Raw genomic sequence first — 25566 nt, 5'->3', positions numbered from 1 at the left:
TGGAATTTCCCCAGGTTTCTAGAAGTTCAACATAAATTAGAGCCATGGATGGAATGTGAATATCCTTCTTTGAAATATTCCATTTCATTGAAATAGAACAATATAAAAAATATCAAGCTAATTGGAACTTATCCCAGCATGGCCCTCTATGAATCTTATGCATAGCCCTTTTATTTAGAAACCACAGATTGAGAATAATAAAAAAATTTTTTTTAATTCTCACACTTTTGAATAAATTCCCATTTTGCCAGTGGCATACTCACATGCCACTGATGCATTAATGTAAGCTGTCTTTTTTTTTTTTTTAATGTGGGCCTGGGAAGCCTGAAAGGCCAGGCCCTCCTCACCTGAGTAGAAAACCATCAGAATACAAGATATCCCATATCAGTATGGAGGTGGCAAAAAACCTAATGAGAGCAGAGAATTAAGAACCCACACTAAGTATGAGGATAGAGAATGAAAGGCACCAAATCTCCATCCAAAGATGACTCTTCTGAGGTCAGCGGGAAGGGACTCAGGAATGGAAAGTTTAGAGTGGGGATTCTGATGATAAAGTCAAGAGGCTGAGGTATTCCCCAATCTCAATGAAACGCCTTCCTAAATGTGTCTGTGCTGGCAGGGCATGGGGCTGAGGGCCACCACTTAGAGATAAGACTCTTACATCTGCTTCTTGCACCTCAAATGTTGCTTCTAAATCCTCCATCTACTTTGCAGGGCTGAAACAAGTAAGAGAGTGCATATGGTACTTAGTTTCTGCAAATATAAGTGTTTTGCTGTTCTACTCCATAATCACAAAGTAGTTCAGTACACAGCAGGAAGCCTACTACTTCTCAGTTTTTCTTGTTGACCCAAGAACTTAGTACCTTTTGAAAACAGTGCCTTGCGCAAAGTTAGCAATCAGTATTTCCTGATGAATAAGGAGGTAATGGACAGGCAGAAGGAAGGAAAAACAGAAGGCAGTTATGAATGACTGAATAACCATTCTTTGTGAAACATTACGTAGAATAAGGCGAACTTCTTGACCTACTCATACAACATTGGAAAGCTCTTAGAGACTGAAGGATGATGATCAGGGTGCAGATACGCCCATGTAGTAGCTGCATGCACTCACTTTCTTGAAGAACAGCTGATGGTCTTAGGACAAAAACGTTTGGATAAAACTGATTTTCCTCTCTGATGCTAAAGAAGAGCATTCACCCCAAACTAAACCTCTCTTTTCCTTCAAATGCCTACCTAAGTCCTTTAATAATCTAAGTCTGAACAACTTGCCTCCTCTAAGGGTTACCCAAGCAAACCCGAGCCATCTTACTTTCTGAAATAACCTAGGCAGCTCTAAGATTCCAAGAAGTTGGATAGATAAATTTTCAGAGAATTTCACTTTGTTTGTAACTTCTGATGAGGCAAAGAAAAATTTTCTTTTGGAAAATAAAAATCTATATTGAAATATCATTAAGTCTTCAGGGTGTGACATTAACAATATTCAGAATCTTATAAGCCATCCAAACATCCTTCTCATTTTCTTTCAGATTTCATACCATCGGCTCCAGAGTCAAGAAAAATTTATTATGTTGTGAAGCGACATTCAGATTTCCCAGCCAGACACTGGTTTTAAAGATTCACACCTAAAATACATGAGTTAACCAGGCATGCTGGTATATATCTATAATTCCAGCTATTCAGGAGGCGAAGGGAGAAGGATTGAGTCCAAGGCTAGCCCCCAGTATAATGTTAAACTTTTTCTGAAATTAACAAAAGCAAAAAGGGCTGGACATGTGATTCAAGGGGTCGAGTGCCTACCTAGAGCAAGCATGAGGACCTGAGTTCAAACCCCAGTGTCACCAAAAAAAAAAAAAAAAAGACATATTCTTCATTTCTAACCCACCATGTTTATATTTAGTTTTTAATACTGTAAGGATGGAGATGTTAGGAAAGTTGTTATTCTGATCCATGTAGACTTAATTAAAAGTAGAAATGTTCTGATATTCTATTCAGTGTCTTACACTTCAATGTAGGATTCTCTCCTCAGTCAGTCTTTAAATATTACATGACTACATACTGCCAGTTTCACAGTCCTGTTCTGAAAGGTTCTGAATTTTATGTGTAAAGAATTAATACTGGGAAGTAATGAATTAGAAAATAAAGGAAAAGGAATTTGATTCCTAATCCCTAGCTTCAATGCCGTGCCTATTTCCACTAACTAACAGAAAAAGATGTAAAGGAAACGCTAACCAAGACATATATTGGCTGTACTAACTATTGACTATACTTACTCTCTGGAAAATGTATATTTCCTATATTTGCTATTTACTACAGTCTAATCAGCCAGGACATTATGAATTTCTTAATATGTTTATGGGAAGAAAGACAATCAGTGGTAGCACATGGGATATTCTAGTAATGTTTTGCCCTTGAAAAATGTTCCAGATTATAGCAGTGCATGCTACTTGCCTGGTCCTAGGTGCTCCCAATAAGCCCTGTAATATAAATCTGCATATTCCAGCAACCGGCAGTCCCGACCAGCTCTCTTCAGCATTTGGAAGCAAAGAGTGAGGTAGTTTGACCTTTTTCCCTGAGGATAAGGGGGTAATCCTCACCTAATCAGCCTCTCACACTCTGCTACTCCTTCTAAAAAGAAAACATACAACCACCTCATTTTCATGACATTCTTTTTCCCTCACATACTTTTCACATTCATTTTCCTTACTACTTAGTATCACCAATATAAACAAGTAGAGTCAGACAATTCCATCCGAAAGAATGATATTATACCATCCGTAAAGAAAGGAAAAGGCTTGAAAAAAAAATGTCAATTGAAGTAAGTGAGACCCAAAGAAACGTAGGTTCCACATTTTCCCTCATTTGTTGTAATTAGTAAGTGCTTATAGATCTACCAGTAAACACACTGGATGGTAAGAGACAAAAAATAATACACTTGGACATGATATTATATAGGACTGTAGACATTCACAAAGTGAGACCAAAGGAGGATAGTCATAGGAGAATACCATGAAGTTTTGATAGCTATGTGCATATGATTATATAAAATTATGTCTATCAAAATGAACTCCAAGAAATGAAAACAAGGGGTTTTATGTTATCTTGCTTCTTGTTTTTTTTTTCCTTTGTCATTGTTTTATATTTCTATGCCTTTTGTCTTGTATATAAATTTATCTATTTGGGAGAGGGTAATGGGAGAGCACAGAAATGGTGGGACAAAGGGTAAGCAAAATGCAGCAGTGATACTCACTAGATACTATGTTGAAAATGAACTATACAATTTGTGGGGAAGAGACATCAGGAGGGAAAAACGGGGAGAAAATGAGGGCAAGGGTGACACTGTTCAAAAAGAAATATACTTGCTACCTGACTTATGTAACTTTGTATCTGTATATCACCTTTATAATAACAATAAAAAAACCATTCATAAACCAACCTCCCAGAAACAATCTTGGTCTCTGTGTTGCCAAAACTTTCCTACCCGCTGTGCTGTATCTATCTGCCACCCCCCTCTCCACACTTCCACCTCTGCCTCCAATTATATTATAAACATTTTTCCCTTAAAAACTACACTTCAATTAAGACTTAAAGAGAGAATCTAGCCAGCACATGAAACTATGAAAAGGAGATATAACCATAGGGGGTAGATGAAGGATTTTAAAAAAGCTCTAAAAATGCTTTAAAAAAGCATTATCTGATACTTTAAATGTACATTAATCTTTTTAAAATAACCTTTTCTATTATATTTTCTTATTAATTAAATGTTGTTGACAAGGTGTTGTGCAAAAGGGGTACAGTTACATCATAAGGCAGTGAGTACATTTCTTGTGATGTCTTACACCCTCATTTTTCTTTCCCTTCCCTACATCAGGTAGGTATATATACAATACCCAGTGTACCAAAATCATATACAGTAACCTCGTAGCGTACGCCAAAGGAAATTCACCTAGAACTTTAAAGGTAACATCAACAATAGAATCCTCCTCTGTTATATGTTTTTGATGCCTCAATAAAGATGTGCTTCCAGCTGATTTCCATTTAATCACTCATTAAGTACCATCCTCTAATTACCAGTATTCACAGAAGCTCTGTGATATATTAAATCCTTCCACATAGACATCTGAATTCTTAGAGTTTAACAACTCAGTAATGTTAATGGCAAATACAAACACCCCTTCCCCTACTTTGACACCCAAAAAGAGATGAGCTCTCTCTATGAGTTATGGACTCTACAGGCATTTGAATTTATAAATAAAATATAACATCAAATTAACTCAGTTCTGGTTCTCAGTAAGTTGATGGATGACAGTATGCCCCAGTCTATCTCTTTAACACTTTGTAAAGGCCAGGACACAGATGCAAACTATGCTGCTGTACTTTCCTGCTGACAATAAGGAAGCAGATACTCAGGAGGCTAGGGTGGTAGAATCATGAGTCAAAGCTACATAGTGAGTTCCAGAACCTGAGCAAAGAACAAAACCTTGAATAAAAACTACAACTACTACTAATAATTTCTAAAGGCAAATTATATTCTTTCTTGGGGGGGCGAGAATCCTGGGGTTTGAATTTAGAGCTTAATGTTTGTTGAGTAGGCAGTCTCTCTCTAGTTATTTTGGTTATGAGTCTTTTTGAGGTAGGATCTCATTTTCTGCCAGAACAAGCCTGGATGGTGATCCCATTTTATGGTTCCCACATAGCTAGAATGACAGGCACATACCACCATATCCAGTTTCTCTTGTTCAGATAGGGTCTTGAAAATTTCCTTATTTGGGCTGGTTCAGAACCAAGATCCTCCCAAACTCAGTTTCCCACCTAGCTCTGATAAGAAGTAAATTCTACCACACCCAGATATTGGCTGAAATAAGTGCTCCAGAACTTTTTTCCTGCATTGGCCTTAAATCACTATGTTCCCAGTCTCCTGCGTCCCAAATTGCTAGGATTACAGACATGAGCCATCAACAGTCAGCTAGAATTAGTAACTAGTCAAAACTCTGAAATGTTCTTACTCCTTTCTAAAATTAATCTATATAAATATCAATTACAAAGGTATATATATATATATATCCAAATGTGTAAAGTATTAAAATAACCATAAATAATTTACATATTTTAAATTCATAAGGCACATGCAAATACAAATGTATTTCATGCATATTTTTGTGTATGTATATATATGCACACATCACATTTTCCCCCTAACATAAATGAATATTCCCTAGTGAGTATTTTTAAGTATATTTCCCAAGGTGGTATATAGTGCCATAAATATAGAAATGAGAACTAAAAACATTTATAATAACATTCAGAAAAGACTATAGATATTTATAAATACATGCAATATTCAATGTTTAGAATTACATTTCACACTCAGTTACTTACGTTCCATGAAATAGGGACCAGGTTCGATTCTCCACACAATTTGTCCTTTTTGTGTTCCGGTCACACCCCTATTTTTAGAATCCCAGAAGTTGGCTGGAGAATTCTCATCTGTGAAAAAAAAAAGGCACTTTCAGCTTAATTTTAACCTGTCTATTCTTAGCTCAAAAGACTGATACAAGTTCAAAAAACAAATAGAAAAAAAAAGAGAAAGGAGAAAATATGAATAAACACTTTTTTTTTTGGCAGTCCTGGGGCTTGAACTCAGGGCCTGGGCTCTGTCCCTGAGCCTCTTTATGCTCAAAGCTAGCACTCTAACTTGAGCCACAACAACACTCTTGGCTTTTTCTGGGTGGTTTATTGGAGATAAGAGTTTCACAGACTTTCCTGACTGGGCTGTCTTTGAACTGCAGTCCTCAGATCTCAGCCTCATGAGTAGCTAGGATTAGAGGCCTGAGCCACCAGTGTCTGGCTACATGCTATTCTTTTTTTTTGGGTGGGGGGGGCAGTTGTGGAGCTTGAACTCAAGGCCTGAGCACTGTCCCTGGCCTCTTTTTGCTCAAGGCTAGCACTCTGCCACTTGAGCCACAGCGCCACTTCTGGCCATTTTCTATATATGTGGTGCTGGGGAATCGAACCCAGGGCTTCATGTATACTATGCAAGTGCAAGCACTCTTGCCATTAGGCCATATTCCTAGCCCACTACAGGCTATTCTTTTTTTTTTTTTGGCCAGTCCTGGGCCTTGGACTCAGGGCCTAAGCACTGTCCCTGGCTTCTTCCCGCTCAAGGCTAGCACTCTGCCACTTGAGCCACAGCGCCGCTTCTGGCCGTTTTCTGTATATGTGGTGCTGGGGAATCGAACCTAGGGCCTCGGGTATACCGAGGCAGGCACTCTTGCCACTAGGCTATATCCCCAGCCCCATACAGGCTATTCTTAATGGCTACCTTCCACCAGATTATTCCCCTGACTTTCTCTATTTGCATTTATTTGGGGAAATGGGGCAGGGAGAAGAAAGGAGACTGGAAAGAAGATAACATCTTTGATCTTGACTGGAGTCCTCAATGTTGCAATGAAATAGAAGCAAAGAATAAAAAGTACAGTTCTAGCTTCGAGGTGCTGACTTGTAAGCAAGGAGTTGGGCTAAGCATACCCCCCCCCAAATCCTTTAATAAAACGAGATGAACAAACCTGAGTACTGAGGACATAACAGTACTGAAGATGGGATGAAGAAAAGGGACACGACCCCATCAAAGTGAGTCAAACTACATCACAGAGGGGTCAGAAGCAGTGCTCAGAAGTCTAGCCAAGTCATCATATCTTCTACAACAGTTGTTTACAAAAGGTCACAATACCAGAGCTTGAGCCCAGATAAGAATAGGACAGAGAAAGTATTTTGGTTTCGTGTGGAAGAAGGATAGCAAGGACAATGACCTCAGGGCAGCATTTCCCAAGTCTTCATCTCCCAGGGCACACAGAACAAGGTAGCATTTATCCCAGCACCTTGTTGGATATGCTCACAACTTAAGAGGTGCACATTTGTGAATGATATCACCACATGATCAAGAAAACTGTTGGAAATCTTAACTCTTGCCTTATTTTAGTAATCCATGAGACTTTTCCAAAGTGATTTCATTTTTCTTGAAATTCTTCTGAAGCAATTAATCCTGCTATTAATACTGGAATTATTTAAGGCTGCTTCTTCAAGACAGAAGCAAAGAGTTTAAACTCAGGAGAATAATATTCACTATTTTAAAGAGTTACAGAGGACTTTCTCGTGACATTAAATTAGGTGAGAAATAGGCTCCCTTTATACTTAACTAAACCATATAATTTTTTTTTTGTCAGTCCTGGGGGTTGAACTCAGGGCCTGAGAACTGTCACTGGCTTCTTTTTTGCTCAAGGCTAGCACTCTGCCACTTGAGTCACAGTACCACTCTGGCCTTTTCTATATATGTGGTGCTGAGGAATCGAACCCAGGGCTTCATGTATACGAGACAAGCACTCTTGCCACTAGGCCATGCCAGCCCCACCATATAATTTTTAAGAGGAACATAGCCTTAATCAAAATCTCTATATATGCAGACTTACCAATAGACAACAGTTGATCTAGTGTGCTCACTAACACAAATCATTTTTCTTTTTTTTCCTTTTTAGCCAGTTGATCCTCCAGGTCAATAACTGACTTGTTGCCCTGCCCACAACAAATTCCTGGAGGAATTTAAAATGCTAATCCCTGTTCTGATCTTCTAGAGAGTTTGATTCAATATGCTTGAGTCTGCCTAGGAATTTGAACTTTGGCAAAGATTCCAACCAAAAGATATTGGTAATATAAGGTCTATACTTTAAAAAATCCTGCTCAGTGGCTACCTCCATGGAAATTGAGCTGCCAGTCATTTGTCAGTTTGTACATTCATTCACTAGTTCAACCAGCATTTATTATTATATATATTTGTATACATATATAATACATAGCATATATTATTAATAATATATATTATTATATCTACTATGACAAATACTCATCTCTTGCCATAGTGAGTTGACTGAGTTTTGGGAAAAGACTAACACAAAGACAGAATGCAGTGCAAAAGTGCTAGAATAAACTGGGTACCTGTGGCTCATGCCTGTAATCCTTGCTACTCAAGAGGGTGAAATCTGAGGATTGTGGTTCAAAGCCACTCTGAGCAGGAATGTCCATGAGACTTATCTCCAAATAACCACTAAAAAGTGGATGTAGGACTGTGGCTCAAGTAGTACAGCGGTAGAGTGCTAGCCTTGAACAAAAAATAAAGCTCATCAACAGTGCCTAGGCCCTAAGTTCAAATTCTAGGGCCAGTGAGCGCACATGCGCACACACACACACACACACACACACACACACACACACACACCAAAAAGCCAGCATAGCAGGGTTCCAGTGGTGCACACCTATAAGCCTAGTTATTCAGAGGCTGAGATATAAGGATCATAGTTTGAAGCCATCTCGGGCAGATAAATCCAAGAGACTCTTATCTCCTATTAGCCAGCAAAACACTGGAACTAGAGGAGTAGCTCAAGTGGTAGAATATTAGCTATAAGTGGGAAAAGCCCAATGACAGGCCCTTAAGTCAAGCCCCACTACTGGCACAACAACAAAACAAACAAACAGAAAAACCAAAAGCATAAAAAAGGGATGAAGGTATGGCAGTAGAGTGCCTGTCTAGCAGTTGTAAGGCCCAGAGTTGAAACCCCAATACCACAAAAACATAAAATAAAGCATCAACTAATATACATATATATACATACACACATGTATATATAATGATACATAATTGCACGTGTTACAGTATATATTTGTATTAATCTATAGTAAAAAGATTTTTTAAAACTTACTACCCTTTTAAGTGCCACACAAACCTAAAATAAGTAATATAAACATAAAGAGTTGTATTTTTCAGTGTAATCCTTCCTTATAATATTTAGCATGCAAAAATGAGCTAAAAATTGTCTTTATTTTTTCCTGAACCTATGTTTTGAATTTCCATAAAATAGCCTTTACATGGGCTTTTATGGTAATAAGAGAATGTATATTAAACATGACCAGGCATATCAAGCATATTTAGGTTTGGAGAAGGTTTGTATATCTCTATGAATATCTCCAAAACCTCCATACAATACTAAGGTAAAATACAAACAAATGAACAAAACCCTCTTCAAGCTGAGTGTTGTGGCTCACATCCGTACTAGCTACTCAGGAGGCTGGGATCTGAGGATCAAGGTTCAAACCCAGCCCAGGCAGGAAAGTCCATGAGACACTTTTTTTTGTGTTTTTTTTTTTTTTTGGCCAGTCCTGGGCCTTGGACTCAGGGCCTGAGCACTGTCCCTGGCCTCTTTTTGCTCAATGCTAGCACTCTGCCACTTGAGCCACAGTGCCATTTCTGGACATTTTCTGTATATAGGGTGCTGGGGAATTGAACCCAGGGCTTCATGTTTACGAGGCAAGCACTCTTGCCACTAGGCCATATCCCCAGCCCCCATGAGACTCTTATCTCCAATTAACCACCAGAAAACTGGATGTGGTGCTGTGGCTCAAGTGCTGGAGTACTAGCCTTGAACACAAAAGGTCAGGGACAGATAGCACCTAGGCTGAGGTCAAGCTCCAGGACTAGCGCACGCATACACACACATGCATCTCTTCAAACCCTCGTCCTCCTATCCACAGGAGTAAAGAATAGGTGAGCAATGAATAGGTGAGTGACAGACTGTGCCAGAAATAAAACAATAATTACAGATTTCCTTTTGCTTTAAAACATTGTCTCAAAAAAAGAAATAAAAAGCATAAACATCTATGTCTAGTTTTTAGTGACCTTTTGAATATAAATAGAAAATGCTTTGATATTGGGTCACAAAAGAGCCTATCCTTATTCTAGCTGCCCTGGGGAATTAGATACCCTAGCTTTGAGACTTGGAGAATTATATTAAGCTACATTTTTTTAAATCAAAATGATCCTCTTACACCTGGGCAAAGAACACAGCTTCATGGAACTTACGTGATGATGTACACAGTATCAGCTTGCCAACAGGTGCTAGGCAGGTGACTAGAAGCTAATGTAATGTTGAGAGGAACTACTAACAAGGACTCTGAGATCTGAACCAAACTATGAAAATGGGCGAGTCTTCATGGAATGTACCAAACAGAGCACCATTTTAAGTATCTCAGGTTCACTCAAACTTCCTCATGAATTAGTAAATTTACCATTACTTTTTAAACTCATTCTCCTTCAATGTGCCATTTCTTACTTGAAGCCCTCTCTGGGTGGAAAGAAGAATGTCAGATACCTTCAAAGATCACAGTGGCACCAGGCTACCCACTGACAGGCACTCACAGGCAAGGATGGTTTGGGAACCACTTTGTGTGGAAATCTTTTTTTAAGAAATATGATTTTTTAATTGTTATTGGAAAGGTGATATACAAAGGAGTTACAGTTACAAGTCAGATAAGCAGTATATTTCACCATGTCACCCCTTCCCTCACTCTCTCCCAATTTTTCCCTCCTTCCCAGAAGTTGTATAGCTCATTTTCAACATTGTCTAGTGAGTATCACTACTGCAGTTGTTCACCCTTTGTTCCATCCTTTCTGTGCCCCCACTTACCCTCCAAAGGACAGCTGGAACCAACAAGCAAGAAAAAAGGAAAAGAAAACAAAAATGTATATATTAGAATATCTTGTTGAGTTCTTCTAAAAACGGGGTGGGGGTGGGGAGAAAAGGTCACTAGCATATAACATATAACAGAGCAGAAAAAGCCAAGTGGCTAAGAAGTCAAGTCATGAAACACTTGGAGACTTTCATGTGCAAAAAAGATTGGGAGATTGATTATACAAAACACTCCCTTCCCAGGAAGGTAGTACTGGCAGAGAAGATAGAAGTAGGACCATGTGCTGAGCTCAACACTATACACCTCAAGTATAGAAAAGAAGCTCATTGCTGCTTTCCCTATAGGAGCACATCCACAAATGTTGAAGAATATGGGAGCCAAATTAAATACTTCACTAGACCCATGCTGGTTGACATAGCCAAGTCCCAACCACATCCCTAAAGAGCCATACACTCACGTTCTAGACATGCTAGAGGCTAGCCTGTGTAGAGGCTAGAGGCTAGAGGCTCTGCTAAGCAACTTCATATGTAAGATACCTGATCCTACAGTATACAGTATTCAACATTGATTTACATATATATGTATATATATATACATATGAGTTACAATTACATACGTCAGGTAATGAGTACATTTCTTTTTGGACAATGTCCTCCCACCCCCAACTTCCCTAGCTGTCTCCCAGTTTTTCCCTCCCATTCCCACTAAATACCAATTTTGGAAAGGGAGGAAACTGCTGACAGACTAGTGAGAGGAAACACTTGAGACTCATTTCGTTGAATATTTCCCAAGCATTTCAGTCATAGCCCAGAATACTATAAAATAAAAAGCACTTCAGAGATGGTGTATAAACACATCATTTTCAAACTTGTTGAATTTGTTTGAATCATTTTCAAAATTGACAGGTTGAAACATGTCTGCTCTGTCCAGTGACTCCTGTATCTTTCATAGTAAAATACCAAGTTTGTACTAAAGGATTACAGTACCCTACAGGGCATAGCTCTGATTTCATCTTTCTTAGGCTTCCTGATGTGTGCAAAGCTGTAATCAGGATTCTGTCTCAGGGCTTTCTCCCAGGTTCCATATGTCCAGAAATTTCCCCCCAATACTCTTTGGGTTCAGTTTTTCCACTCAAATTTTGCTCATTCATTACCTTCATTCCCTTGGACATTTAGAATTTTGTCCATCATCCAGTAGAATATAAACTCTGAAAGGTCAAGGATTTCTTTTTTTCCCCTCAGTCCTGGGGCTTGAACTCAAGGCCTAACCACTGTCCCCAGCTTCTTTTTGCTCAGGGCTACCACTCTACCACTTGAGCCACAGCATCACTTCCAGCTTTTTCTGATCCCAGGGCTTCATGTATGCTAGGCAAATACTCTACAGCTAAGCCACATTCCCAGCCCAAGTCAAGGATTTCTGTCTGTGCTGTCTTTACTACATCCAAAAGTTCTAGAACAGTGTCTGGCATTTGGTGCACAAATTAAGTTGAATGAAAGGTACCTAGACACACTCTTTTGACTATGACATGATAGTAACCAAGTATTGGAATTACATTGTTAAAATATAAACAAGAAAAATTCACCCAAGAATACATAAAGCCTTTGAAAGAGATCTCCATCTTGTCCAGAGTTGTGACAAACAAGGATAAATCCACAAATTCTATGGTAAACTGCATTCGGCTACTTGATAAAACCAGTTTAATTCTGTCTCTATAGCAAGAATTTCCAATTCACATTCTCACTTAGTTCAAAGTCATCGCTGAGCTGACATTTTCCTTTGCTTATAACTTACAGTGGGAAACATTTATGTGTGAAAATATTAAGTGGTTTACTTAAGATCATATAACCAGTTTCAAGTAAAGGTCTTTGAAATATCTTAACACATTCTGTGTGTGTGAATGTCTATGTGTACCCATATGCCTACGCATATGTGTGTATTGTGTGGTATTGGACATAGAACCTAGTACCTCACACATGCTAGACTAACACTTCACCACTAAGCTACATCTCCACCCCAACAATTTATTCTTGACAAAGACTGTTAGAACAGTTCTAACTGAAAATTTATGTGTTTTTTTCAACCAAATCATTTCCTATACAGGATTTCTAAGAACTAAAACTCTTTGATAACCCTGCAAATGAAACAATGATTAATGGTTTACAGGTATCAATCAAGAAATTTAGATTTTACTTAGCTATTGCAAAAATACATAATAAATCTCATTGTAAAAATATTTACTTTCAATAGATGATATGCAGTTTCATAACTTAAATCTGAGAAGGAACTATGTGTTCTTTGTACAATTTGAAGCTTAAAAACCCCCAGTCACTCTCAAGTGCTCTCAGTATACCAATTGCCCCCTCATAGTGTGTATGGTTATTTCCCAGCAATCTTACCTGGATAAAGAAAATGAAATTCTTCAAGCTCTTCTAAAAGGTTCTAATAGGGCTGGTGACTAGTGGGTTGGTAAGCATGTTAGCACAGATCCACTATTCTTCTCTTCCAGAATATTCTATGACAATGCTGGTAAAATGCCTCAATCCTAATCTATACATGGAGGCTGACTTCTTGCTGCTAAAGAGCTTAACATTATAAAGATTAGAGTACATGATCTTTTCTTAAGAGTTTGGGGCAAAATGATAAAAGTTCAAGAGAATTAGAAAAACTGTTTAAAGACAGAGGGAAAATAGCAATTAAAAAAGAATAGAGAAAATGAGATCTATTTAAAAACAAACAGATATTTATTGAATATCCACTGTCTGCCTGGCAATAGTCTAAGCAACAGGGATTCAGGTGGGAATAGAACATCCAAGTCCCTGTCTTCGAGCAAGTGACTCATAGGGAGATTGGAAATATGTAATATATTATCATATGAAGATAGCACAGCTTCATACAAAATAGCCAGGGCATTATGTCACTTGACAGGAGAAAGTGTTTAGTACTTTATGCACAAGGGCCTCCATGAAACAAAGAGTGAATGACAAAGAGATATTAGAAAAGTACTTAAATCAAAGTTCAAGGTTGGAGGTAGCTCAGTGGTAGCATGCTCAAAGCCTGGGTTCAATCCCCAGTATTGCCAAATCAGAGCAAAACTAAACATCAGGCAAAAACAAAACTACAAAGACTTTGAAACAGGAGCCAACCTACAATACTCAGAAGAACATCAAAGTGAAAGTGGTATCAAGAACATGGAGACAGAGAGAAGAACTGACATCAGAGATGGGCACAGGCCAGTTTGTAGACCACAGTAATAGCAGGAGGAGGAGGAGTTGTAATAACAACAATAATAACAACGGCAACAATAACAATAGCAAACATACTAGAGAGAAATTCTAAGTGCCAGGCACTGTTCTAGCATTTCACTTTTACTAACTCATTTAAACCTCCTGGATAAGAACAAATATCAGTTTGTTTTTTTTAACAAGAAGGAAACTGAAGCATAAACAAGTTAAAAATGGGTCCAAGATCATGACTCTAGTATGTGCTAAGTGAAGCCAGTGTCTTGCCCTAGCAGCCATGTTCCTCTACGCTATACTTGCTGTCTTCTCAGACCACAATGAGAAGTCTGGATTCTTCTCTGAGGATAATAGCAAGTCACTGGGCAATTTAAAACAGGGATGTAACATATCCTGGTTTAAGAAAAAGTCACAGTGGACTCTAGGAAGACAAGAGGACGGCTCAAACAAACTGTAAGCACTGGAGCCATAACCTGCACATGACCCTCTTCCTGTCGCCATCCTTCCTGTGCAAATAGAACTGAAGCAGATATAAATAACCACTGTTAGTGCACACGGCTGTGAACAAATCTCTGACTATGACTCATGCATCTCTAACCCTCTCTGCATCCAACAGCCATGTCACTGGCATTGAGTCCACCTGGACCTTCCATATGCCAAGAGAAGTAGGTTTTTTGTTTTCAGGCACATGCCATGGGTTACAGGTGCAATGAAAGTATTAAGCCACCTCATACTGAGGTTGCCTGGCCACAGTTCCTGGGTGACAAAAGGTAGGCATTTAAATTCTACTTCTTCCATCTTCTGGGTTCATGATGGTGGACAATTCTTTCCTTAGTCTATAAAATGATCCAAAAATTACAGTACTTGGCTCAAAAATATGTGAGGAGAACATGAATACTACCTCTGAACCTGCCAAAATCATAGGAGCTAAACATGTGACATTTATCATTTTTTATCTATTTATCCCTTCTTCCAAAGAGAGATATGTTTTGATTACTGAAAAGCTCCATTACTCAACCTCAGTTCCCCAAATTTTTACTTCTTTTGTAATCTTTTACTCTAAACTATCCTAAACAAAAATAAATGGAAGCAAAAGCATGCTAATTTATGTTTTTGAAACCATGCTTAACAATTTCCAAAGATCACGTAGCCAATGTGACCCCTTTACTGTCCAGTAACGATGCTGCTCTGAAGCCATAGTGGAATAGCTCACATATCACTGCCAATACTGCCCAGTTCTTTAAAAAAAATATTGTAAAGGTGATGTATAGAGGGGTTACAGTTACATAAGTCAGGTGTTGAGCACATTTCTTTTTGAACAGTGTCACCTCTTCCCTCATTTTCTCCTAGTTTTTTCCATCCGGACCCCCCCACCACTTACCCACAAGTGGTAAGTTTATTTTCAATGTAGTGTTTAGTGAGTATCACTGCTGCATTAGTTCACCCTTTGTCCCACCATTTCTGTGCTTCCTCTTCCTCTCCACAAATCAGATAAACTCACACACAAGACAAAAGGTACAGAAATTTAAAAAAAACAACAATGACAAAATGGGGAGAAAAAAGGAAAAACAAAACCACAAAAGGTAAAACAAAACAAAAAACCCTTTTTGTTTCTATTTCTTGGAGTTCATTGTGATAAGCATCACTTTATATAATCATATGAACATAGCTATTGAGACCTTGTGATCCTCTCTTAAGAATATCCTCCTTTGTTCTCACTGTGTTAGTATTCAGAGTCCTGTTTAATTTATCATGCCCAAGTGTAACCTTTTGTCTTTTACTCTCCATTGGGTTTACTTGTAGATTTACAGGCACATTCTAATTATTACAAATGAGGGAAACCATGCAGTCTGTGTTTCTTTGGATCTGGCTTTCTTTGCTTAATATAATTTTTTTTCAAGTCTTTCCATTTCCTTAGGAATGGGGCAATGTCATTCTTTTTGTTTTTTTTTTTTGTTTTTTTTTTTGGCCAGTCCTGGGCCTTGGACTCAGGGCTTGAGCACTGTCCCTGGCTTCTTTTTGCTCAAGGCTAGCACTCTGCCACTTGAGCCACAGCGCCACTTCTGGCCTTTTCTGTATATGTGGTGCTGGGGAATCGAACCCAGGGCCTCATGTATACGAGGCAAGCACTCTTGCCACTAGGCCATATCCCCAGCACCAATGTCATTCTTTTTGATGGAAGCATACCATGCCACTGTGTATGTATACCACATTTTCTTGATCCATTCTTCCACTAGTTCTTAAATGGAAGTCAACACCTATACCTCTTTCAATGAACTTTCAACCTTGATTTGATAAATAATCCAGTGGAGGTGTTCTCTCTTCTTACACAAGGGGACGAGGATTCTGAACAGTGTTTACCCTGGGGATCTCTGTCTCTGAAGCATATGTAAAAAGTCACCAGGCATGATAAAGGGCTTTTATTTACATATCATACTTTATTGGCTCAAATTATTTGCTTACATATAGTAAGCTGATACTCTAAAGAATCCACTTAATGCTATATGAAATCTAAAAACTCTAGAACATTTAGCATGTTACTTTTATTCCACGTATACTATAAATACAATATCCAACACACAAGGATAGTTGGATTAGGAATAGATGTGTTTTTATTTTATCTCACACAATGGGAATTAGGCACCATAAAGAGCAATGTTTAACAAGGTTATTAAATGAAATAAACACTTGGAATTAACCTAGACATTGCTGAAAAGTGAGAGGTAGTAGTGAGAAGTAGGTATGTTGAGGCAGTATTTCTGAAACATTCATTGCTATTGATCCTAAAGAATGGTTTTGCTGAAGTGACTGCTTCCTATAGAATGCTCCTTGAGGAAAAGATAAATGACCTTTCCAGAAATCAGACTACTTGCCTGAATCTCTGCTACACTATCAACTTATTTTTTATTACTGAACTATGTTCAGTGAGTGGCATTCTACCACATAATTCACGAGCGTTTACACAATGTACCTAAAACCTTAGCATCCTTGGCTACAAGGCACTAAATGCCAATTGATTCTATGTGGCAATAAAATGGACATCCACATTTCAGTTTAGAACCTCAGATTGGAATCTTAAAGCCAAGATAAGATTTTTCATTAGAGAATCTAATTTGTAAGAGATTCAAAAAGAACCTGTTAGCCTAGGATTCATTCCAGTTTTTAAACAATTAAGAAAGGTTTTCTGATTGTAAATTTCAGAATCTCTTTTAAAAAGTTGGTCAGTTTGCTACAGATGCACAAGAAAACATCTTAAAACAATAGTTTTATTTCCAAAGCTCTATTGTAAGCTTGTCATAATATCAAGTTTGTAAAACATGATTGTCTAGTGATATTTGTATGTATTTAATTGAAAAGTTAAATGAGTGAATACATTTAAATGAGTTAATAAAGATAAAATGCTAGCAAAAATGCCTGACTAATAAGACACACTGAGGAGTATTTGTTATTGTGACTATTATTAGTAATTATTTTTATTACTATATAGTCTTACCTTAAAAAGTAAACCCATTTTAATATGCCATTTCTTAAAAAGAGGAGCTTTCTATTTCATTCATTCAAAAAGCCCACCACTTTATTTTTTCCAAGTTCAAATACCTGTCATGAAATCTTTTTAGATTCAATCAATTGTCATCTTCAAAAGCACTCTGATGCAGAACCCATATTTAAAATCACGGTAAAGTATTCCATTTAAAATCTGTGAGATCCTAGAAAGTCATAGTGAGCCACTTACCCATTTGCTTGTAAAGTTTCATAAACTTTAATCCCAGCCCTGTCCTACTGCATCTGGTCACCAGGTGACTTAATAGGATAAACATACCACATACTTCATTAATAACGGTCCCTAATGAAACTCTTAAATGTGGAGAGAACTTAATTTGAGAAACGTTCGGAGTGAAAGAGAGAACAGACTGTAAATCCAAGGACTTGGGCTAAGATTTGAGGTGAGAGAGTGAAATTCATGCCGCAGAGTCTTCCCATTTCTTACCTCATACAATCCCAAAGACTTCGTTTCTGCATTTGCCAGAGTAGAATCCATCATTTGAAACCAGGTTTAGGAAGTGGCAAGAAAAAACATGTTGTATTCTCCTTAAAATCACACACCCGGCTGAGCCATGTGGTAACTTCATTCATCACAGCAGCTAGAACCCAAGTAACAGAGGCTCTGGATACCAAAGGTGGCTCTAAGCTCTGCGCGTCCACTTCATTCATGCTCCTGGCCCTCTTCCTCTTTCCCAAACATTCTAGAAACAAAACCTCTACAAGAAGACTCTTGACCAAGTAAAAGCTACACTGAGAACCTCTCCCCGCCTCTCATCAAGCTTATCTCTGTTTTGGAATCCTAAGTGAAAAAACACATAGTATTCTGTCCCTATGGCTGAGGCAATTGTAACCACACCCCTCTACAGGGGACAGGATGCAATCGGCCCATCCTCCCTTCAGCTTCCTTCCTTTGCTTTTCCATGGGAGAATTCCAGGGAATGAGTTATATATACACACGCTCACACACACAGTAGGCTGATGTCAAGCAGGCTGCCTGATCTTGCAGAGGGAGGCTTGCTGTTTGATTGCTCAGAAGAATGGCCACTATACAGGAGCTCCCACGTGCCCTTATAGTTCATCAGCTCTAACATTCTGCTAAAATAGGCTTGGGATAGCCCAACCAGTCCAGAGTGGAATTTGGGGACTTGTGATTTTCAACCCTTTTAAAAAACTGAATCTTTTCAAACATCCTGGTTTAATGAGAAAAGATAAATAAATAAATAAATAAATAAATAAATAAATAAATAAATAAAACGTGGCTTTCAATCCAGAAGTTATTATCCAACCTTAGTGTTCTTAATGTGAAAATGGATACAGTCATCAATGTAGCTAATGTCTCTGTCTCACACTGGAAAGGGCTATGGCGGAAGATCTAGTCCAGACCCATTCATCTTCCAAGGAGAAAGGGGGCTCCTGAAGCTGGATGCTCGCTCACTCACTTGTGTCAACCACTGCAATTATTAAAGCTGACTGAATGCAATCAAAGGTTACAAGATCATCCTTTCCAGCAGACTTCCAAGAAAGCCATGTGAAATGTCCTTATTTGCCTGGGGCATTTGCTTGAGGAAGACTCACTTAGGCTCCATCATACATTGTGGCTACATCTTCCTACATAATGTTCATTCAGAAGCCCTTTGCTCAGAAGTTCCGAGGAGCTGCAAAGCCACCAAAGTTTGGGCTGAGGACCGAAATCAGATGTGTGAACACAGCACATCTGGCACACCATGATAATTACCACCCTATGTAGGCCTCTTCTGAACTTTAAGAGAAATCTGTTCTTAAACAAATCACTGTGACTTTCCAGTGTCATAAGAAACTTGTTTGGGGAGGAGGGCCATGAGGAAGCACACAAATGGAGGGAGGAAGTGTGAGCATATGCAGTCATTATAGCCAATGGGCAAAAATTTAACTACAGTAACTTGAGTGGGGGAACTGGAAAGAATGATGGAAGGGGTGACATTGATCAAGATGCACTGTGCTCATAAACTTGACTTGTGGAATTGTAACTTCTTGTACAAATACTTAACAATAATTTAAAAGCAATGATAGCCAGCACATAAGGAATTCCTGCTATGTGCCAGGGACACAAACTAGATGACTTAAAACTAGTCTCTAATGAATTTTTCTTTGCACTAAGGTTGAGGTCAGTTGTGTTATTGAAACCAGATTGCAGAAAAGGAAACTCATTGGAAGGAAGTCTCATCTGAATAATGCTCAAATCCAAGTTCTTTTACTCCACTGTATGTTAGTCACTTTTTTGTTTTTTGGATGGGACAGAATATCTGAAGTAAACAAAGGAGGGATCTGGGTGTGGCAGGGGACAGCAGCAATTCCAGCTCAGAGGATGAAACAGGGAGATCTTAAGTCAGATGTCAGCCTAGGATAAGAAATAAGTTCTAACTAGACTGGGATACATAGTGAGCCCCTATCTCAAAAAAAAAAAAATACAGAGGGAAGCAGAGAGATAAAGAGGAAGGAAGAGAAAGGAGGGAGCAAGGGAGGGGTTGGTTTATTTTGGCTCATAGTCTCTGAGGTTTCAGGTTCAATTGCTTTGGGCCTGAGGCAAACCAGAACATCATGGTAAAACAAAGCTGCTCACCTCATGGCAGCCAGGAAGCAGGGATGGGGGAGGGTGAGATATAGCCTCCAAAGACCCTCCCCCCTCCTCCCAATGGCCTACTTCCTTCAGCTAGGCTCCATCACCTCCCAACAATGCCATCCAATTATGAACCTATCAGTGGATTAATCAACTGATAATTGCAGAGCTGTCATGTCTAATCACCTCTCAGTGATCAGATCCACCTTCTGAGGACTAAGCCTTCAACACAGGAGCTTTTTGAGGAGGGGCAATATATATTCAAATCAAACTCTTAGTCAACCTTAAGTAATATTGTTGAAAATGCTATAAATGTCATTAATTATCAAACAACAATGGGTTCACAGAGGACTCAGTCACCATTAGTAATCTGGGACAATAAATCTAGGAAGGACAACATCACTTTCTGGTATTGCCTTCACAGGTGGTTACAGCTTACAAATAACAAATATATTCAGCTGTCTTGTTTTCATGCCTCCTAAAATGAATGCATCTTCTCAAACTCTACTACTTTTCAAATATGGATTAACTGACTCCCACTGGGTTAAAGAGAATTTCACTCACTACTGTCTAATGCTCTCACCATTCTATGCCTCTGAGCCACAATGTTTGCCTTCCAAATGTTGTAACACTTGCCAGATATGCCAATTTAGCTGTATCCTAGATCCTCCCATTACTAATACCCACATGTGACAAACTGGCTATTATCCTGTATAAAGGACACCTACTCCTGCTAGCATAAGGTACTGTCATAATGAAACTAGATTTCCCAGTTGACAAGAAAGGAACTTTCAATATACTCAGATAAGATTACAGAGATAGTGTAGGTACAACCACTGGAAGGTGATACAAGAACCTCATCAATAATAGACACTACAGATACAGATGGGACGTTGAAAGTAGTTACAACTGTGATATAACAATCGTTTCCATAACATGGAGTTCATTTCACTTAGCATCATCTTATGTGTTCATAAGGGTACAGCTATTGGGCTCTTGTGATGCTCTGCTATGACTTCCCTAAACCTGTACTAATTTAATTATTCCCAATAAGGGAGACCATAGAGTCCATGTTTCTTTGGGTTTGGCTCACTTCACTTAGTATAATTTTTTCCAAGTCCTTCCATTTCCTTACAAATGGGGCAATGTCATTCTTTCTAATAGAGGCATAAAATTCCATTGTGTATATGTACCACATTTTCCTGATCCATTTGTCTACTGAGGGGCATCTGGGTTGGTTCCAGATTCTAGCTATGACAAATTGCGCTGCGATGAACATTGTTGTGCTGGTGGCATTACTGTGATTTTGTTTGTGGTCTTTTGGATAGATACCCAAAAGTGGGGCTATTGGGTCATAGGGGAGTTCTATATTTAGCCTTCTGAGAATCTCCATACTGCTTGCCAGAGTAGCTGAACCAGTTTACATTCCCACCAACAATGAAGGTAGGGTTCCCTTCTGGCACATCCCCTCCAACAATTGTTATTGTTGGTTTTCTTGATATATGACATTCTTACTGGGGTGAGATGGAATCTCAATATTGTTTTGATTTGCATTTCTTTTATGGCCAGTGATGTAGAGCATTTTTTCATATGTCTCTTGGCCATTCTCATTTCCTCATCAGAGAAGTCTCTTTGTAAGTCTTTAGCCCACTTGATGAGGGGGCTAATGGTTCTTTGCGGTTTTGTTTTGGAAGAAGGTAATTTTTTTAGTTCTGCATATATTTTAGATATGAGGCCTTTGTCCGTTGAATGGGCCGGTAAAGATCTTCTCCCAGTCTGTGGGCTTTCTGTTTATCTTGCGAGCTATGTCCTTTGCTGTGCAGAAGCTCTGCAGTTTGACCTACACTATCTCTGTAATCTTATCTGAGTATATTGGAAACCGTGTATACTGGTATTAGAAGTAGGAAATTGAAAGGGAATACCAAAATTGAGAGACACAGGGTAAAAAAGACAAACAACTACAAAAGCAATACTTGCAAAACTGTTTGGTGAAAATGAACTGAATACCTCAGGGGGGGAAAGGGAAAGGGGGAGGAGGGAGGGGGTATGAGGAACAAGGTAACAAACAGTACAAGAAATGTATCCAATGCCTAATGTATGAAACTGTAACCTCTCTACATCAGTTTGATAATAAAAATTTGAAAAAAAAAAGAGAAAGGAACTTTCACTGCAGACTATGGGAACTAAGATTTAAGGCCATCACACACACATATGCACATATATGAGAGACAGTATTTTTTTTAACACAGTTTAGCTAGCACCTCTTCAATAATCAACTGTACTGGAAAAGTATATTTAGAGGATATTGTGTGAGATCTCATTATTCGCACATGCTATTTTTTTCTCCAATCTATATTCCTCTGTGTTGAAATACCACCGCAATCAATACCAACATATAAAATGGAAAAGCACATTATTAACAATCCTCATCAGGTATCTTTATGTTTTCACTTTTACTATGATACTGTATGCTGACATGAGAAGACAGTTGCAAACAAAACATAGAGATCTCCTGCCTTTGTGGAATGTATACTTGAGAAGAGCTAACAGTGGGAAGAAACATGGCACGTTCAAAGACTAAGGGACACAGGACCAGGACACAGGTAAGAGGAGGATGAAGCCAGTAAAGGAGAAGAAAGTCTAGAAATTTTAAGTACCAGTATAAGGGAAGAAAGGAAGAAGATGCTTAAGAATAGTGGAATGGAATTGATTCCTTTTCCCCACTGGATCATCTTCTGAAAGCCCAATTGATTGTCAGGGTTCTCAGCTTTCAAAACTATTGATCTAGCAAGGATGCCTGTGGGAAGAACTGAGATTTGTGGCTGCAGAATGGATTAATCATAGAAAACTAAAGATATCACTTTACTAAATAGCTTGTTCCCAAAGCTCAGAATGTTTATTGACAAGAAATCCAATCCAGGGAAAGTGAAGACACAATCCTTAGATTACAATACAACTTGACAATGGAAAAGTTCTGCAGTGTCTCCTCCATCTACCTTGGTGCTGGCACTAAAAATGCAAACCAGAATCAAGGTTACAGCATCAGGAAGGAAAAGCCTTTTCCTGAAAGACCTTTATAAATCTCCTTTGTGTTTATGCATTTTGCATGCCTTTGAGTCTGACATCACCACATACATTATTAAAGCCTCACAGCATGTGTCTGCCTATCTGCTGCAATGTTAATGGGAAGCTTTTCCTTCTGACCCTGTGCTCATAAAGCAGCCAGATCAATGCTCATGTAACTGGCCCTTTCCTTGGTCTCAGATTCCCCAAATCTTCCAACAGAAACACTTAGCAGTTTGTTTACAAATGAGAAAGCTTGATGGAAAATGCATACAAAAGTGAAATAACCACTAAAAGAAAACCAAAGGTAGAATCTCAACTCTAATCCCAACCTGAGACACATATGTGAAATACATGTGTTTTGTTGTTGGTGGTGGTGGTGTTTTTGCTTAATGGCTATTCCCTGCTAGTTTAAGTGTTTATAGACATTTCCTTCTAGGATAGCTATTCTCCAATTCACAAATGCAGAAAAATGGGACATAGAAAGACTGAGTGATTTGCTTCCACAGGTTGCTAGCTGGGTTTCAGATCCATGATGTCAAACTTACACACCTGTCAGTCTTACACAGCTTCCTCCAACAGTTACTAAGTAATATTCACTGACAGCCCCAAACTGTGCTCACTACTTCAGAATTGTTCACTAGTGGAATTCTTACAGCAATTCCAGGAAATTTTGTTATCCCTCAGATAGGAGATTGGGTTCAGAAAGTTCCAGTACTGCAATCATGAAGAATGAAGTAGGAAAGGTGCAGAGGGAAGTGTACTAAGGCCTCTACAATTCCACAACCAATGGCTCAGTTCAGTAAAAGTAATTATGGCCATGACACTTTTTTAGGGCTTTGAAGTTTTATCTGGGAAAACAATATTCTTTGGAAGAAAGGAAGTCTCCAAAAGACAGATTTTGTAATCTTAGGTATCAGTGTCTATTCAAGCCAAAATACCATGTTTCATTAACAAAAATAAATGAACTTTACTTTTCTATATTTGGCAGATCAATATACTCAAGTATATATAATATACCCAAACGTCAGAAAAGTGTAGGCAAACAAGAACAATTGAACTGTGGTTTGTTTGCATTTATGTACTTCTACTACAGAATTAAAAGACTTAGCTATGGTAGTGCTGGCTTTATTTAGTATTTATTTGAGCATACATCCTAAAGCTCTTAGAATTCAGGGGCTGGGAATATGGCCTAGTGGCAAGAGTGCTTGCCTCATATACATGAAGCCCTGGGTTCAATTCCCCAGCACCACATATATAGAAAATGGCCAACAGTGGCGCTGTGGCTCAAGTGGCAGAGTGCTAGCCTTGAGCAAAAAGAAGCCAAGGACAGTGCTCAGGCCCTGAGCCCCAGGACTAGCAAAGAACAAAAAAAAAAAAAAAAAGAAAGAAAGAAAGAAACATATGCACTGCCTTATGTATGAAACTATAACCCCTCTGTACATCACTTTGACAATAAAAAAATAATTTTTTAAAAATTCAGTAATTTCTTGTGGGTGAATTTTATATTAAAATCTGAAAGTGTTATGCTTTTTCTTAATGATGAATATTTTATAAACTCTACATTAATGTAAAAACAAGTGTATTTCTGTAACAATACATCTAAAACTGGGTTCTTTATAAAAATCAAAGTGCAGGAGTTTGGAGGTTGGAGGGCATTGCACTGGCTCTGTTTAGGGCCCCTAGGCTGTTTGACCACATGGTAGATGGTATGATATTGGGAACACATATGCGAAGAGAGCATATGACTGCCAGGAAGCCAGAGAGCGGAGAGGGGTCTGTTTTGCTCTTTCATAATGACTCTCTCAGGAAGATAAATCAGGGTCTCCTGGTATTATCCTAATCTCTTCTAAGGGCAATACCCCCTTGACCTCTCACAGGCTGTCTCTTACAGGTCCTCTCCTTCCTCCTCCCCCTCCATATCATTGCACTGTGGACTAGGCTTCCAACAAGCAAGTCTGTAGAGAACAACAGTATTTTTAAATGAAATATTTAGGTAATTTATGTACTTCTCCCATGGATAACTACATGGTTACTGGGCTCTGTAGCTATGCTATTTGTTATTCAAATAAAATTATGTCATTGTAAGTGAGGGAGGGGTTCTGAATACATTACTTAAAATCTGCATTTAAAATGAAGCAAACAAAGCAAGGCATAGTGGTACATTCCTATAATCCTAGTACTTGAGAAGATGAGGCAAGAGGATTTTGATTTTAAGGCCACTCTGGGTTGTATAGTGTGATCCTATCTCAAAGAAAAGAAACAAGAAAGGAAGGAAGGAAGTCAAGAGAAAAGAGAAAGACCTACTGTGTAGGGAGGATGTAAGTGATTGAACTGATTGAAAGGGGGCTGTATTTATTGTCTCTGTCCATAATTTTTCCAGTAATGCTTTGCAGTCAGTTGGCACAAAAATGATATAATAATAGAATATAAACATATGCTGATAAAAGTATATAGAGACTCCAACATACTTACATTTATAAACATTTTAACAGGCATTTATAATTATTGCCATAGTGTATAATTAAAAAATCAAATGCATTACACAGATTCCAAAATTCTGAAAGAGTAGCTTTCAAATTTTATTATGTATTACAACCTTCTAGAATTCCTGTG

General features: G+C 38.5%; 1 protein-coding gene across 4 annotated transcripts in view; it reads right to left on the bottom strand.

The window, feature by feature from the left end:
- Hecw2 (HECT, C2 and WW domain containing E3 ubiquitin protein ligase 2) overlaps positions 1-25566 on the bottom strand; it is a 336885-nt gene that overhangs the window by 124482 nt on the left and 186837 nt on the right. For 3 of the 4 annotated variants that reach the window (XR_007210749.1, XM_048345051.1, XM_048345052.1), the window contains exon 3: positions 5377-5484. Coding sequence is in view for 3 of the 4 variants with exons in the window: in XM_048345051.1 (XP_048201008.1) it covers positions 5377-5484 (108 nt within the window). In the remaining variant the exon portion in view is untranslated. Of the gene's footprint in view, positions 1-5376; positions 5485-17736; positions 18023-25566 lie in introns of those variants that run through there. The other variant, XM_048345053.1, reaches the window with a different exon arrangement.

Source organism: Perognathus longimembris, chromosome 4 (assembly GCF_023159225.1).
Source record: "Perognathus longimembris pacificus isolate PPM17 chromosome 4, ASM2315922v1, whole genome shotgun sequence".
Lineage (NCBI taxonomy): Eukaryota > Metazoa > Chordata > Mammalia > Rodentia > Heteromyidae > Perognathus > Perognathus longimembris.
Note: the sequence above shows the minus strand (reverse complement) of the source record. Positions and strands in the feature narration are given on the sequence as shown.